Source organism: Vigna unguiculata, chromosome 11 (assembly GCF_037176805.1).
Source record: "Vigna unguiculata cultivar grain cowpea cultivar isolate G323 ecotype 2 chromosome 11, ASM3717680v1, whole genome shotgun sequence".
In the NCBI taxonomy this organism is placed as follows: Eukaryota; Viridiplantae; Streptophyta; class Magnoliopsida; order Fabales; family Fabaceae; genus Vigna; species Vigna unguiculata.
The window spans coordinates 7,004,732-7,019,173 of record NC_140802.1 but is presented as its reverse complement, the minus strand read 5'-3'; the positions used below and the strand labels follow the sequence as shown (position 1 = coordinate 7,019,173).

Below are 14,442 nucleotides of genomic sequence, written 5' to 3'. Positions count from 1 at the left end.
TGCACATGTTTTCATGGACCAGTGACAACTTTATTTGCATTTTCATTTCACCAACCTTTATTATTAAAACATCATTATAACTTTTTTTGTGTCACCAAGATATGACAAGCACATAAGATTCCAAAATAAATTGTTCAAACTAAAGTTGCAGGTATAAATGGCAATGACTAACTATCTATATATCACACGCAGTAAAGGCTTTTGCACAACAAGTTTTCACAGAGAGGTGGCAACTTCATTTGCATTTCCTTTTCACCAATCTTTATTTTTGGAAAATCACTACAACTTTTTTTTTGTGACCAAGATATGGCAAGCACATAAGGTTCCAAAATAATTTTCTGAAACCAAGGCTGTAGGTTTAAATGGCAATCACCAACAACGTATATGACAAATGTAGTAACGGCTTTTGCACAACATGTTTCCATGGACCGGTGGCAACTTTATTTGCATTTCCATTTCACCAACCTTTATTATTAAAAAATTATTATAACTTTCTTTATGTTACCAAGATATGATAAGCACATAAGATTCCAAAATAAATTGCTCAAACTAAGGTTACAAGTATAAATGGCAATGACTAACTATCTATATGGCAAACGCAGTAAAGGCTTTTGCACAACAAGTTTTCATGGAGAGGTGGCAACTTCATTTGCATTTCCTTTTCACCAATCTTTATTATTAGAAAATCACTACAGCTTTTTTTTTGTGACCAAGATATAGCAAGCACATAAGGTTCCAAAATAATTTGCTGAAACCAAGGTTGCAGGTCTAAATCAATCACCAACAATGTATATGGCAAACACAGTAACGGCTTTTGCACAACATGTTTCCATGGACCAGTGGCTACTTCATTTGCATTTCCTTTTCACCAATCTTTCTTATTAAAAAATCACTACAACTTTTTTTATGTCATCAAGATATGGCAAACACATAAGATTCAAAAATAAATTGCTCAAACTAAGGCTGCAAGTACAAAATGGCAATCACTAACTATCTATATGGCAAATACAGTAAAGGCTTTTGCACAACAAGTTTTCATAGAGAGGTGGCAATTTCATTTGCATTTCCTTTCCACCAATCTTTATTATTAGAAAATCACTACAACTTTTTTTTGTGACCAAGATATAGCAAGCACATAAAGTTCCAAAATAAATTGCTCAAACTAAGGCTGCAGGTTTAAATGGCAATCACTAACTATCTATATGGCAAACTCAATAAAGGCTTTTGCACAACAAGTTATCACGGAGAGGTGACAACTTCATTTGCATTTCCTTTTCACCAATCTTTCTTATTAAAAAATCACTACAACTTATTTGGTGTCACCAAGATATGGCAAGCATATAAAGTTCCAAAATAAATTGCTCAAACTAAGGCTGCAGGTTTAAATGGTAATCACTAACTATCTATATGGCAAACACAGTAACGGCTTTTGCACAACATGTTTCCATGGACCGGTGGCAACTTCATTTGCATTTCCTTTTCACCAATCTTTCTTATTAAAAAATCACTACAACTTTTTTTATGTCATCAAGATATGGCAAACACATAAGATTCAAAAATAAATTGCTCAAACTAAAGCTACAAGTACAAAATGGCAATCACTAACTATCTATATGGCAAATACAGTAAAGGTTTTTGCACAACAAGTTTTCACAGAGAGGTGGCAATTTCATTTGCATTTCCTTTCCACCAATCTTTATTATTAGAAAATCACTACAACTTTTTTTTGTGACCAAGATATGGCAAGCACATAAAGTTCCAAAATAAATTGCTCAAACTAAGGCTGCAGGTTTAAATGGCAATCACTAACTATTTATATGGCAAACGCAATAAAGGCTTTTGCACAACAAGTTATCACGGAGAGGTGACAACTTCATTTGCATTTCTTTTTCACCAATCTTTCTTATTAAAAAATCACTACAACTTATTTGGTGTCACCAAGATATGGCAAGCATATAAAGTTCCAATATAAATTGATCAAACTAAGGCTGCAGGTTTAAATGGTAATCACTAACTATCTATATGGCAAACGCAGTAACGGCTTTTGCACAACATGTTTCCATGGACCGGTGGTAACTTTATTTGCATTTCCATTTCACCAACCTTTATTATTAAAAAATCACTATAACTTTTTTTGTGTCACCAAGATATGGCATGCACATAAAGTTTCAAAATAATTTGCTTAGACTAAGGCTACAGCTTTAAATGGCAATCACCAACTACTTAAATGGCAAACGCAAACAGAGCTTTTGCCAAACTAGTTTCCATGTAGAGGTGCCCATTTAAATTGGAACTAAATTTAACCAGGGCTACATGTCGAACTTTCTTATCCAAAAATTAGTACATAATTTGCGTCCCTGGGTATGTCCTTTACCCATTTTGCGAAAATAATTTGAAATAGTTGATGGAGATTTCAGTGGTAAACATTGACAACTTAAATGGCAAATACAGTAGGTGTATGTGTTTTTGGACAAATACAGATGTACATATTTGTGACACATCAAACCTGATAAATGACACTAATTTGGTAAACACATAGTAATTGTCTTATACATAGTAAGTACTTCAACATAATATTGTAGTAAAAAGTCTAATTGATGACTCATAACAAGGTTTTGCGATGTCATAATAACATAAATACATCAACCATTTTCTCTCTAGAAATTTGAAAAAAAAAGACACACATCTATTTACGAAACTTTCGTCTCTGATATGTGGCAAATGGAGTTCGAATTCTTGCACTCTTCAAACGTAATCGTGGTTGATGCTTCATTCGATCATACATATTGCTTTCTTCATAATCATTTGTGTCTTCATTATCAAACTCTGCTGCTTTTTCAACTTCCTCATCATGATCCATATCTTGACCAAAAACAGAAAAACTGGGTTCACCACTGCAACAACCAATGTCATTCGCAACATCATCGCCAATTATGTCATCAACATACTCACGACTTTCAAGCACCTACCTCATCATACTCCAAAGGTCTCTTCCTAATACTCCAAAGCACAATTCTTTCACAAATTAAAGATGAATCACATTCTAATTAGAGGTTCCAAAACCCTACAGTTAAAACACATGTTGTAATGCATAAATAATTCTTATAAACGGAACATAAATTAAATTTTGCACTTCCAGAAATACTAAAAATGTACCTACCTAGATAAAACAGTTTTTATATACCAACAAAATATGACGCATATAAGTGCTGCACATTTCTAAAATTTGTAAATCAACATTAAAAAGAGAACCAAGTTTAACCAAATAATTAGCACATTAGAATGTGCTTGGAAATAGAGTTCCAATCTAAATTCTTAAATGGTGTTAACTAGGTGCATGTTATTCACCATTGACACTAGTAGCGAAGTGATAGGAAATGAAATGCATTGGAAGTTTTCAAAAGTTCCAATATTCTTACAGAATTATAACTACAAAATTTAATCTCATTTTTGTCATAAAACATATGTAGCATATATGATTCGGGTTAAACTTTGATTCATAGGTTCAATCAACAAAATAATATGAAATGAATTACTAACATAAAAATTAACATGAGTTGAGAATAAAAAGAAACATCGTGACAATGTAAATATATAATAACAATTGTAACCAAATGAAAATGAAAAGATGAAGAATATGAGAAATGGAGAATATATCACTTAAACAAGGACCAAAGTATTAAACATCAAATTGTAACTATTTATGTGGCAAATGCAGTGCAACTTTTAGCATGCAAATAATATAAAGCTTCCAACTAATACAATTCATTCAACAAGTGTGTAAGACTAAGCCATCCAATCATACTTTCGTCAAACACCACAACACAACAAACCATTTCAAAACAAATACGACATTCACAAATTAAATCGTAAAGAACACAATTCAAAATAAACTTCACTCAATCAATTTTTGACAATTACGACACTTTTCCCAAACGCTTAAACGAAAATTCCCATAAGGGTTTTTATTTTTAAAACAACCCATGCTGCAATGGTTTACAATCAAAACCCTAACCCCTAAAATGCTTTCAAATCGAAAAAGCTATGGTTTCCAATCGAAACCCTAAACCCCAAATTGATTTCCAATCGAAAAACCCAACCTGCAAATTGGTGAAGCAACGTCGGGAAGAAAGACTATCGTGCGATGAATGACTTTCATGAGTTGAATCAGTTGCGAGAAATGGATTTCATGTTCTCCATCGATGAAAGGTTTTTCGTCAACCATCGTGAGGAATGTTCTACTGCAATTTCGTGAACCACCGTGGAGAAGAAAGGCTTTCGCGTAGGTGGGATTGAAGAATTTCAATTTGCACCGAGAATGAGATTTTGGTAAAGTACCAGAGTCTTGAATCATGCGCGGGAGCTTCTGTTGATTTCGTGAAGGAGAATCATCGTGCAGTGCAACCAAACCAATTCAAATGTTGTCCTTCACATTTCTCTCACACGTGCATGCAATATTTTTTGAGTAAAAAATTCAATTAATTAAAGCCACGTCAGTTTGTGAAAAAGTTTGTCAAATTTACTTTGTCAAACAATCATTTTCCAATTGACAATTCTTTTTAAGTGAAATCTTAATTACTTTTTTATTTAATAATAATAATAACAGAAAGTGTTAAAGATATAGTGTCTGATAGTGGTGCAAAATTGAACATTGAATAAAAGAGTACACAAAACTGAACATTGAATTTTCATATTACTGATGAAATTAAGACCCCAATGTAAGGGCTTACTGATAATCTAAGACTATCATATGCAGGAATTTTCAAAACAAATTAAACAAAGGGCCTTGGAAAAAAACATGGTAATTCTTCTTATAGTTCTGATTACAATAAATGGTGAAGAAATTCAAACTACTCACAGTTCAGAATATAAGTTCGTGTGATCTCTTAATCCCTATAGGTTCATCTGATCTCTTAATCCATATAAGTTCATCTGATCTCTTAATCCATTCCCATAACATTCATACTATTTGTGAGTTGGGAGAATGAAAGGCTACAATCCCCCTTCTATACACAGTGAATGTAGCTTCTCCCAAATTCCATTCTGTAAATAATGGCAGAATTGGTGGGTTCAGCTGTGCTGAAATTCTTGGTAATATTATCGAAAAGCAATGGTTCAAAAGATCAATGTTGCCATGGAGCACTGTACATGATACTTAAGGCTTGAAGCTAAGTAATTTTGCAATCAACAGATAAATATGATTTTCATATTTATTGAGATGCAGAGAATTTTAACCTGCCAACTGAATCCAACTACTACCAGGTTGCTTAGTAATACTCCCTTCTACCATTTTGTTTCTCAACTCTACGCAATTTTTCCACATTGATGCTGATGCGTAAATGTTAGATAGTAGAACATAGGTTGAGGGTTCATTCAGTTCTAGATCAGCAAGGATGTTTGATATTCTTTTAGCTATTTCAGCATTCTCATGTTTAGTGCAAGCACCTAGGAATGTCTTCCACAAAAGAGATTTTGACTGAAATGGAGCTTCTTTTATCACAGCCTCTGCTTCTTCCAATTTTGCTGCCCGACCAAGAAGATCAACCATGCAGGCATAATGATTTATAGTTAATTCACTGTTGTATTTACTTCTCATGTACCTAAAATATTCACAACCTTCCTCCACCAGTCCAGCGTGACTACAAGCAGCTAAAACACCAGTGAAGGTGACACCATCAGGTTCCAACCCAGCTTCTTTAGCTCGGTTAAACAGGTCAATAGCTTCTCTACCAAACCCGTGATAAGCATAACCATATATCATAGCCGTCAAGGTTACTAAATTATGGTCACTGATAGTATTGAAAAACTTGCAGGCATCCTTGATGTTTCCACATTTACTATACATGTCAGTAATGGAAGAAGCCACATGAAAATCAACCTCGAGGCCAACTTTGATAACCCAGGAATGGAAACATTTGCCTATGTCCAATGCTGCTAAGCCAGCAGCAGCTGAAATACAGCTGGATAAGATAGACTCGTCAACCTGAAAAATGGGAACAGTTTGGAATTCTGCAAAATGCTTAAGTGCTTCTTCATGATAACCATTTTGAACCCATGCCGTTAACATGGCACTCCAAGAGATAAGATCTTTCTCTTTCATGGACAAGAAGACCTGTAAAGCGCTCAAAGTTTCATGTTTAAATACTGCATACAGATTAATCAGGGCACTTCCCACAAACGGATGATATTCAAATCCTACTTTCATGATATAGGATTGGACTTGTTTTCCTACATGTATTGCCTTTATTTCTGTGCAAGTCTGAATAACACTAACTAATGTGAACTGACTAGGTTTTGAATATAGAAGCATATCGCAGAAGATCCCCAGGGCTTCTACGAAGTGCCCTGATTCACCACATCCAGATATGATAGTAGTCCAGGAAAACTCATTTCGTATCGGCATGTTTTTGAAAACCAATTTTGCATCATTAATAGCTCTACATCTAATATACATCTCAAGAAGAGCATTTTCTAAGCCCAATCTACAGTCATCTTCAAAAGGAATTTTAATCACTAGAGAATGAAAAGACCGTCCGTCTTTAAGCATAAAAAGGTTCCCACAAGCTCGCAGAACATAACTGATTGAAGAACTGTTTTGTGCAATACCAACTTCCCTCATCCCACAAAACAGCTCTATAGCTTTTAAATCATATGAGTTGAAAATTAAAGTGTTCATCATGGCATTTACACATATTTCATTTTTATTGCAAACTTCAAGAAAACATCTATAAGCGTCAGACACCATCCCAAAATTTCCATACATGTTGATAAATGCACTGCCAAGATATGAATCCAACATGAAGCCAAGTTTGATGACACCACAGTGAATTTGACTACCAGAAAGCTGTGTCTCCAAATTTGAGCACAAACTGACAGCACTAGCGCAAGTAAATGGGTCTGGTTTGTTACCTCCAGAAAGAAAATCAACATATAATGCAAGTCCTTCCTTACATTTTCCGACTTGATTAAACCCAGCAAGTAAAGCACATACTGCCACGTTATCCTTTTCATCGAGAACTTGAAATATTTTACGAGCTTCATCTAATAATTGCAGTTTAACATAGCAGTCAATAAGAGTTCCACCCACGACAACATCGTTTTCAATCCCAATCTTCACAATCTGGCCATGAAGAGACCTTCCAAGTTCAACATCCAAAACATCGGCACAGAGTTTAACAATGGTTGTGTAAGTAAAGTGGTTCCGCGACACAGAAGAGTGCCCCATCTCATGAAACAGCTTTAGAGAACCCTCCACATCAGACACCTTCACATAAGCATTCAGCAAAGTATTCCACAGTGCCTCACACCTTTCACCATAACAAACCCCATCAAAAACCTTCCTCGAATTCTTAATATCCCCACAATCAGCATACATGTGAAGAATCAAAGCACTGCAAAACCTATGCGAATCAAAGCCACTTTTGATAACCAACCCATGAATGAGCTTTCCCATCACAGCATCACACATCTCCTTGCAAGCCTTGAGTGCCACAGAGAAACCAAATTCATTGGGGCGCACCCCAGATCGACACAAGCCACGAAACAAGCTCAGGCCCATTTCATGTTGCCCCGCGTGAACATAACAAGAGACCAAGCTTGTCCAAGAAACCAAACTCGGCTGAGGAATTTCATCAAACAACTTACGTGCATTATGAACTTCTCCAATATCTCCATAAAATCTGATCATATTGTTTTGTATAAAGACATCCATGAAGAGGGCACTTTTAACTACAAGAGAGTGAAGAATTCTGCCACAGTTTACGTCTTTGTGGTCCCTCAGGTGCTGCAAGAGGAAGACGCAGTCTTGGAAGCAAAATCCTCTATTTTTCTGGAATTCAAGCGATGCTTGCGAACGGAAATGTTGTGTTCTTGTCAACATTGGTTTGATGGTCCAATTTGAGAATTGGGTTCTGAAAAACAAATAAATCCCGGTGACAACATGCTTGGTTTGAGTGGAATTAGTAGGGGAAAAACAGGGAATAACCATTTTTGAGAACAGGCTTTGGATTGTTCACCTATCTTTCCAACTCCACATTTTTGTATCCTTTATTCAACAGGTTTTGATTTTGCCACTGAATCAACTGTAATGTGAAAGCGTGAAGACAAGGTGGTGAACAAAATCTCTTCCATTTCACGTCTTAAACGAATTCTTTCAAAAGGGAAGTTGGGAAACTTTTTCGTGAAAGAGTTCTGCCAGTGGGAAATTGGTCCACTAGTTAAACCATTGAAAGTGTTAGTTTCTCAAGGAAAGTGTCACTGTTTCGTTAATTCTATTTCTTTAATGGTTGCTCTGGAAACCCAACTTTAATGAAAATTTAAGGTCAACAAAAAGAATCCAAGTTTTTCCCTTAACGTAACCAGGGGATTGACTTGGGATCGAATCCGAAAAAATATACCTTGAACGAGTGTTGCTTTTTCAGTCATATTTGTTCTACACTACTATGATCACAAGAACAAGTATGAAATATTAAAATTCAGAACTATACCTTGAACGAGTGTTGATTAATCAAGACAGAAATATTAACAAGCCACACAAATCGTAAAAGTTGTAATTAACGAAAATTATAGCCTAAAACTAAATGAGATGCACAATTCAAAGAAACTATACTACAAAACTACAAAACACCTAATTTGCATTAAATCAATCTATAACATTCTATTTTAAACAGATAAATTAAATAAAAACCGCAATAAGATGGTGTATACTCAACTGAAATTATTTTCCTTTGTGTTTCTTTAAACATTTTCATCCAATTACAAAATATTATTTTTTAGATTCAATTTATTAAAGTTGTAATTTTATCTCAATTGAATGAAATGAGAATAGAAGAACCCGACTGTGAACCAGATCTTTCTACGCCGGTTATCTTACACCTAATATTAAAAGTTTTCTTTTTTTATGCCTATGCATGAACCTACCATGGAGTAAAAACTTTCTGCGTCAAATGTATCTATAACGAGTCTGGAATCACCATATATCTCTTCACTAGTGCCAATTATGTATTTAGTTACTTAGTTTTTTTTTTTTTTTTCCCACTAATTGTTATGTGCAAGATCCTCAATCCTAGAGGTTCACTGAGTAGGTTTCAGATATATACTTCATGAGCTAAAGGTTCCAACAGTTGCAACTTCCACAGTTGATTTATCATTTCTTTTAGGTATAATTACTCATATGATATCCCAATTTTTTGGTTAAGTTTAATTTGGTTTCCATATTTTTTATTTGTTCAATTTAGTACCTCAATTATCTAAAAAGATTTAATTTGGTTCTCTCTATTAAGTTAGAGTTAATGTCCATACAAGACGTGTGTTAAGCCATGAAATTTTAAATTTTTTAAAATTTAATTTTTTTTCAAAAAATTTAAAATCGTGTTAGTTTATCATCGTGTTACGTGACAGCTTACAATCATGACACGTGACAGTGATAATAGTTGTTTTCAATTTAGTTTTCTATTTAAATTTTGGGTTCAATTTAGTACTCTAATTTTTTTAAAATGATCCAATTTCGTCCTTTTCAATTTGAGACCAAATTAGTAACTAAGTTTAATTATAACTTATATATACATGTTAATACAAGTGTAAAAAATTTCATGTGTAAAAAATTATAAAGGTAAAAAATGTAAAAAATAAAATAATTTAAGTATTTAGGTGGAATGATTTGATGTATATATTAGAAAAAGTGATTGTAACATGTATATGTAAGTTGTAATTAAACTTATTTACTAATTTGATCTCAAATTGGAGAGGATGAAATTAAATCATTTTAAAAATTTGGGTACTAAATTTAACCAAAAATTTAAATAGAGGACTAAATTGAAAAAAACTATTATCACTACCATGTGTCATGATTCTAAGCTGCCACGTGGCACGATGATAAACTGACACGTGGCAGATTTTAATTTTTTTTCAAACAAATTAATTTTTTTTTAAATTTAAAATTTCACAATTTGACATGTGTCCCACGTGTCCTGTAAAGACATAGTGTTAATTTTAACTTAACGAAAATGATCAAATTGAATCTTTTAGATAATTGAACAAACAAAAAATATGAGGACCAAATTGAACTTAATCAAAAAAATTGGAGTACCAAATCAGTAATTATCTTTTTTTTATTTAAATTCCCATCATCTAGTTTCAATTTTTGCTATTCTTGTCTTGGACATGTTTCTTCATCTAGGTTAAAATACTTCAATAGGTTAAATAACTTTTATTATTGTGGTTGTAAAGTTGCCAAATTTAGTTTGATTCAATTTTAATCAAAATAAATAAAACAATCAAATTAAACCACACTAACATTTTACAATTCGACACGGATCGTTTTCCTTATGGATATTTCGTGAATGACTTGGGCATTGATTTAGTGTGAACTCTATATAGGGTTTTTGACACTGTGATTTTAGATTTTAGGTCATAGTGCTGTGTTACAAGGATGTGCCATTGCGGACGAGGCATTTATTGGCATGGGTGCAACCTTCTTGATGGTTGGGAATGTATTTTAAAATAAAGATATCATTTATTTAAGATATTTCATTTTCTTTCTAATCATCATTATTAATAAAACACTTTAATTAATAATTATTTAAAGACAATAACAATTTTAAATAAAATATTTAATATAAACTTTTAATAAAATATAAATATTTGTAATTATATAAGTTAAAAGAACTAGACCAGAACTGTTGGATGAAATAACGCTGCTTCTGATTAAAAATTTATTCAGTAAAAATCAAAATGCTAAAAACTAAAAATTTCCGTTGCCGGGAATCGAACCCGGGTCTCCTGGGTGAAAGCCAGATATCCTAACCGCTGGACGACAACGGAATTGCTTGATAATAATAAGGGTAAATTTAAAGTTAAGATCACATTTCGCTTCAATACTCTAAAAGTGACTTGATAACATTTAATTAATAAATGCCACAATAGTATAATCCTACTTATTAGACATGGAAAAGATTCCACGTCAAAGTATAACAATGTCTTTTTCGTTTGTTTAACTAAACAAAATTATAATACTTTTATTATAAAATAAAATGTTGACTATGCATTTTTATTTCAGATTTAACAGATTTTTTCTGTAAATATTTCGTATTAACAATTTAAATTCATTATAGAAAAGGTTATAACTTTTTTTATGTAAGGATATGTCTATATAAATGGTTACAACTTTTTCCCTTCATGTTCTTTTATGTAAGAACTAGAATAACTCAATTGTCTTATTTAATTTTATTGATAAAAAAAAATCTATAAACATATTAGATTATGTTGTTTTTTAGATGTGTTTTATAAATATATTTTAATTTTCTCTCATAAAATGTTTACAATTTTAACTTTTTATATTCTGAAAAAACAGATTTAAAAAGCTTATAATTCTATGATTTCCTATTTTTTTTGAGAAAGTTCTGGATAAAAATTAGATGTGTAATGTTACTTCTTTTCTTTAATTTTAATATTTTGCAAGTATGTACAACAAATTATGAATATATTGACCACGTAAATGACATGTATACCACGTAAATGATTCAAGAGAGACATCTTTCATCTTTTGTTAGATTCATATTAAGTTTCATATTAAGTGTTTATCTCTTCTGGATTTCAAAAAATTTGTGACTTCTGCTTTTTATTCTCTCTTAAAAAAAATATTGAACTATTTCACAAACTAAAAAAATAAGTATGTTTCTATTGTGAACATTTGCGACGGTTGTGTTGAACGAACGTTAATTCAAAGCTACTGGCCTCAAATTCGCAATCTGTTTTGGAGTAATACAAGTTTGCTCCTTTATTTTAGTCTAAAGAAAACCATTTCAAATTTCGTCTAAACTTGATAACAAAATAAAAACGGATAATGTCATATACTACTTTGAATCTAAACTTATCAATCTACTTTGAAGCCAAGGAGGGGAAGTAAATTTGTCCCTAATTCAAACAAAAAATGTGAGCAACACTTTGTTTTTGAACGCTGATTTGACGAAATCATGCAAATATCTTCGGCCATTTATTGACATTTTTCTTATCAATCAATGCTCATTTTCTAATTTACACTATTTGCAGTGAAGTTTATAAAATGCACCTTATAGTACTCAAAATTGAAGTTACTGTAAATATCATTCACACTATGTATATGGTACTCAGAGAGAATGGCATTCAGATTGCATTTGAGTGCAGATTTTTCAAACAAAGTAAAATTATATATGTACCACATGCCCATTTCAACACCCTCATCAATTCATGATAAAAAGTTTTCAAGTGTTATAGCTATGATGAACCCAAAAGCAAGTCAATCAGAAAACAGTGTTTTAGCTAAATGAGAAACACTTTATTCATCCATTAAAGGTCTCCTCACACATCAGTCTGCACTCTGCATATTGCTTTCATGTTGAAAAGTTAACAAGAGTTATAGCTATGATGAACCAAAAGCAAGTCAATCAGAAAACAGTGTTTTTAGCTAAATGTGAAACACTTTATTCATCCATTAAAGGTCTCCTCACACAACAGTCTGCACTCTGCATATTGCTTTCATGTTGAAAGCTGATGTCTGGTATACATTTTCACATGGTTTGTTGTCCATCTTCAATGTCAAACAAGAACCATATCTCATTCACTCTATTATCATATTCAAAAGGGGCATTGTACTGTGCAACAGTGTAAACAGAGGTATGAGCAGCACTCTTGCTCTTCTCAACTGCAGCACCCCACTTGGTTCCAGCAATACTAGCCTTCAAGGCTGCAGCTTGCTCCCCAACATCATAATCTTTCACAAATCCACCAAACTGTCTAACTGCTACATACACAGTCTTCCATCTTTGAACCTGAAGGCCCTTTGCAGTGGGCGGGTTTGCTTGGTTCTCTTTCGGCACATAGAAGCTCACAACAAATGAGGACTCACAGAAAGGTCCATCACTGGGTGATACTTCAGAGATCACAGGTGCTGTCATCTCAATTTTCTGCTTGTAGTTGTTCTTTCCCTGAATATAATCAAATAGCCTGAGCAAACAAAAAGAGGGTTACTCAAATTTAATTAGCTCCTTGGATAGGACTATCCTCTGCCATAAGCACTCACTGAAAAAACCTTATGCAGTGTAGAAAAACTTATGATCAAATTCATGGTTTTAAATTGTTATCTGATATCATAATTGTGGCTTCAAATTTGCAATTTTAAAATCTCTGATGCAATCACAGCCTGTTATATGCAATTTTCCTGCAGTCCTGGTAACCCCTCATCAACAGCATTTTTGTTTTGCAATCACTGTAGTTAAGATTTTTGGCTTCCTAGTAGGAATTCAAGATATTCCCGGAAGCTTTAGTTCTTTAGGTTGACTCGGTTCAAGAGGTAGTCACACCCAAAACCATGAACTAGTTTACTGTATTCAACCAAATATGCAATAGCTAAGTTCAAATAAATCTAAAGCAGAACTATATTAACATAATACACAATGAACTAGATGTAATGTATTCAATCAAATATGCCATACTCAATTTTAAGGGTATCTTAGGATAAGTTTTTCTAAGTAAACACTTCTAGGATTGAAAAACAAGAAGATAAATGAAATGGAGTTCTCAATAAGCTAAAATTAGTTTACATATAAATTAATTTATATTATTTTTTTCAAATTTTTACTTTTAACTTACAAATTAATCTTAACGGATAAATTAATTTTTTTTCTCCCTTACAAGTTAAAATGGAAAAGTTTGTGCAACATGTTTTAAAATTTCAAAACACAAATCAATATAACAACTTCATTAAAACATTAATCAACATATAAACTTCATACGAGTTCATTGAACTAGAAACAATTACACCAATCAGTCATCATAAAAATCATAAAAAAAAAAAAAAATCAAACCACAACTCTAAACCCAAAACTTAAAAGAAAACAAGTTTGATTAAGTCTTCAATATATCCATCCACACAAGAATCTTCCAAATTCGTTTGCGAAGATGAATTACACTCAGTTCCTAATACGATATCAAAATCTATCAAAAACCTATAGTAACGATAAGCTAAGGCCATTACCCACAAATATGTAGTGTGATGACCTTAAACTCACTTTCACATACATAACATGATAATATTATTTATATTGTGATACAAATGAAGATACAATTACCTGAAGAAGGCGGTTCTTGTGGCTTCAACAAGAGAAATGTCTTGAATGGGGGCGTTGGAAATCCAAACGGGTGAATTGTAGCGGCGGATTTCGTAGCCATTTCCGACTTGAATGAGATCATAGCTGGGACATTCTATGCGCTGGCATGTTGGGGGAAGTGCCCCTACATTCGGAAGAGAATCGGAACTTACACACACAAACCAAACTGAGAAGAGGCTCAAAAGCACTGAAACCTTGCATGCGATGGTAGTAGCAGCAGCAGCCATGGCGCAAGTTGCAGAACGCTAATGAGCAAAGGATAAAATGTGAAATTCTATGGCTAATATAAATCCACATA

General features: G+C 33.0%; 2 protein-coding genes and 1 non-coding gene across 5 annotated transcripts; all 3 read right to left on the bottom strand.

Moving 5' to 3' along the window:
- Window positions 1-4,786: 4,786 nt before the first annotated feature.
- On the bottom strand, window positions 4,787-8,541 carry LOC114169048 (pentatricopeptide repeat-containing protein At5g27110-like). 3 transcript variants are annotated; one of them, XM_028054066.2, is made up of 2 exons: window positions 8,016-8,541; window positions 4,787-7,910 (listed from the first exon to the last, which is right to left on the bottom strand). In XM_028054066.2, the coding sequence occupies exons 1-2, from the start codon at window positions 8,033-8,035 to the stop codon at window positions 5,231-5,233; spliced, it is 2,700 nt and encodes an 899-aa protein (XP_027909867.1). In that variant the 5' UTR covers window positions 8,036-8,541; the 3' UTR covers window positions 4,787-5,230. The 3 variants fall into 3 exon arrangements, with proteins under 3 accessions (XP_027909867.1, XP_085524828.1, XP_085524827.1); XM_085668702.1 differs by having other exon boundaries at window positions 7,985-8,537; XM_085668701.1 differs by having other exon boundaries at window positions 4,787-8,541.
- A 2,208-nt stretch (window positions 8,542-10,749) lies between these two features.
- Window positions 10,750-10,821, bottom strand: TRNAE-UUC (transfer RNA glutamic acid (anticodon UUC)). The gene has a single exon. It is a non-coding gene; the product is annotated as a tRNA-Glu (tRNA).
- A 1,614-nt stretch (window positions 10,822-12,435) lies between these two features.
- On the bottom strand, window positions 12,436-14,442 carry LOC114170722 (uncharacterized). Its single transcript, XM_028056268.2, has 2 exons — window positions 14,106-14,442; window positions 12,436-12,981 (listed from the first exon to the last, which is right to left on the bottom strand). The coding sequence occupies exons 1-2, from the start codon at window positions 14,369-14,371 to the stop codon at window positions 12,546-12,548; spliced, it is 702 nt and encodes a 233-aa protein (XP_027912069.1). The 5' UTR covers window positions 14,372-14,442; the 3' UTR covers window positions 12,436-12,545.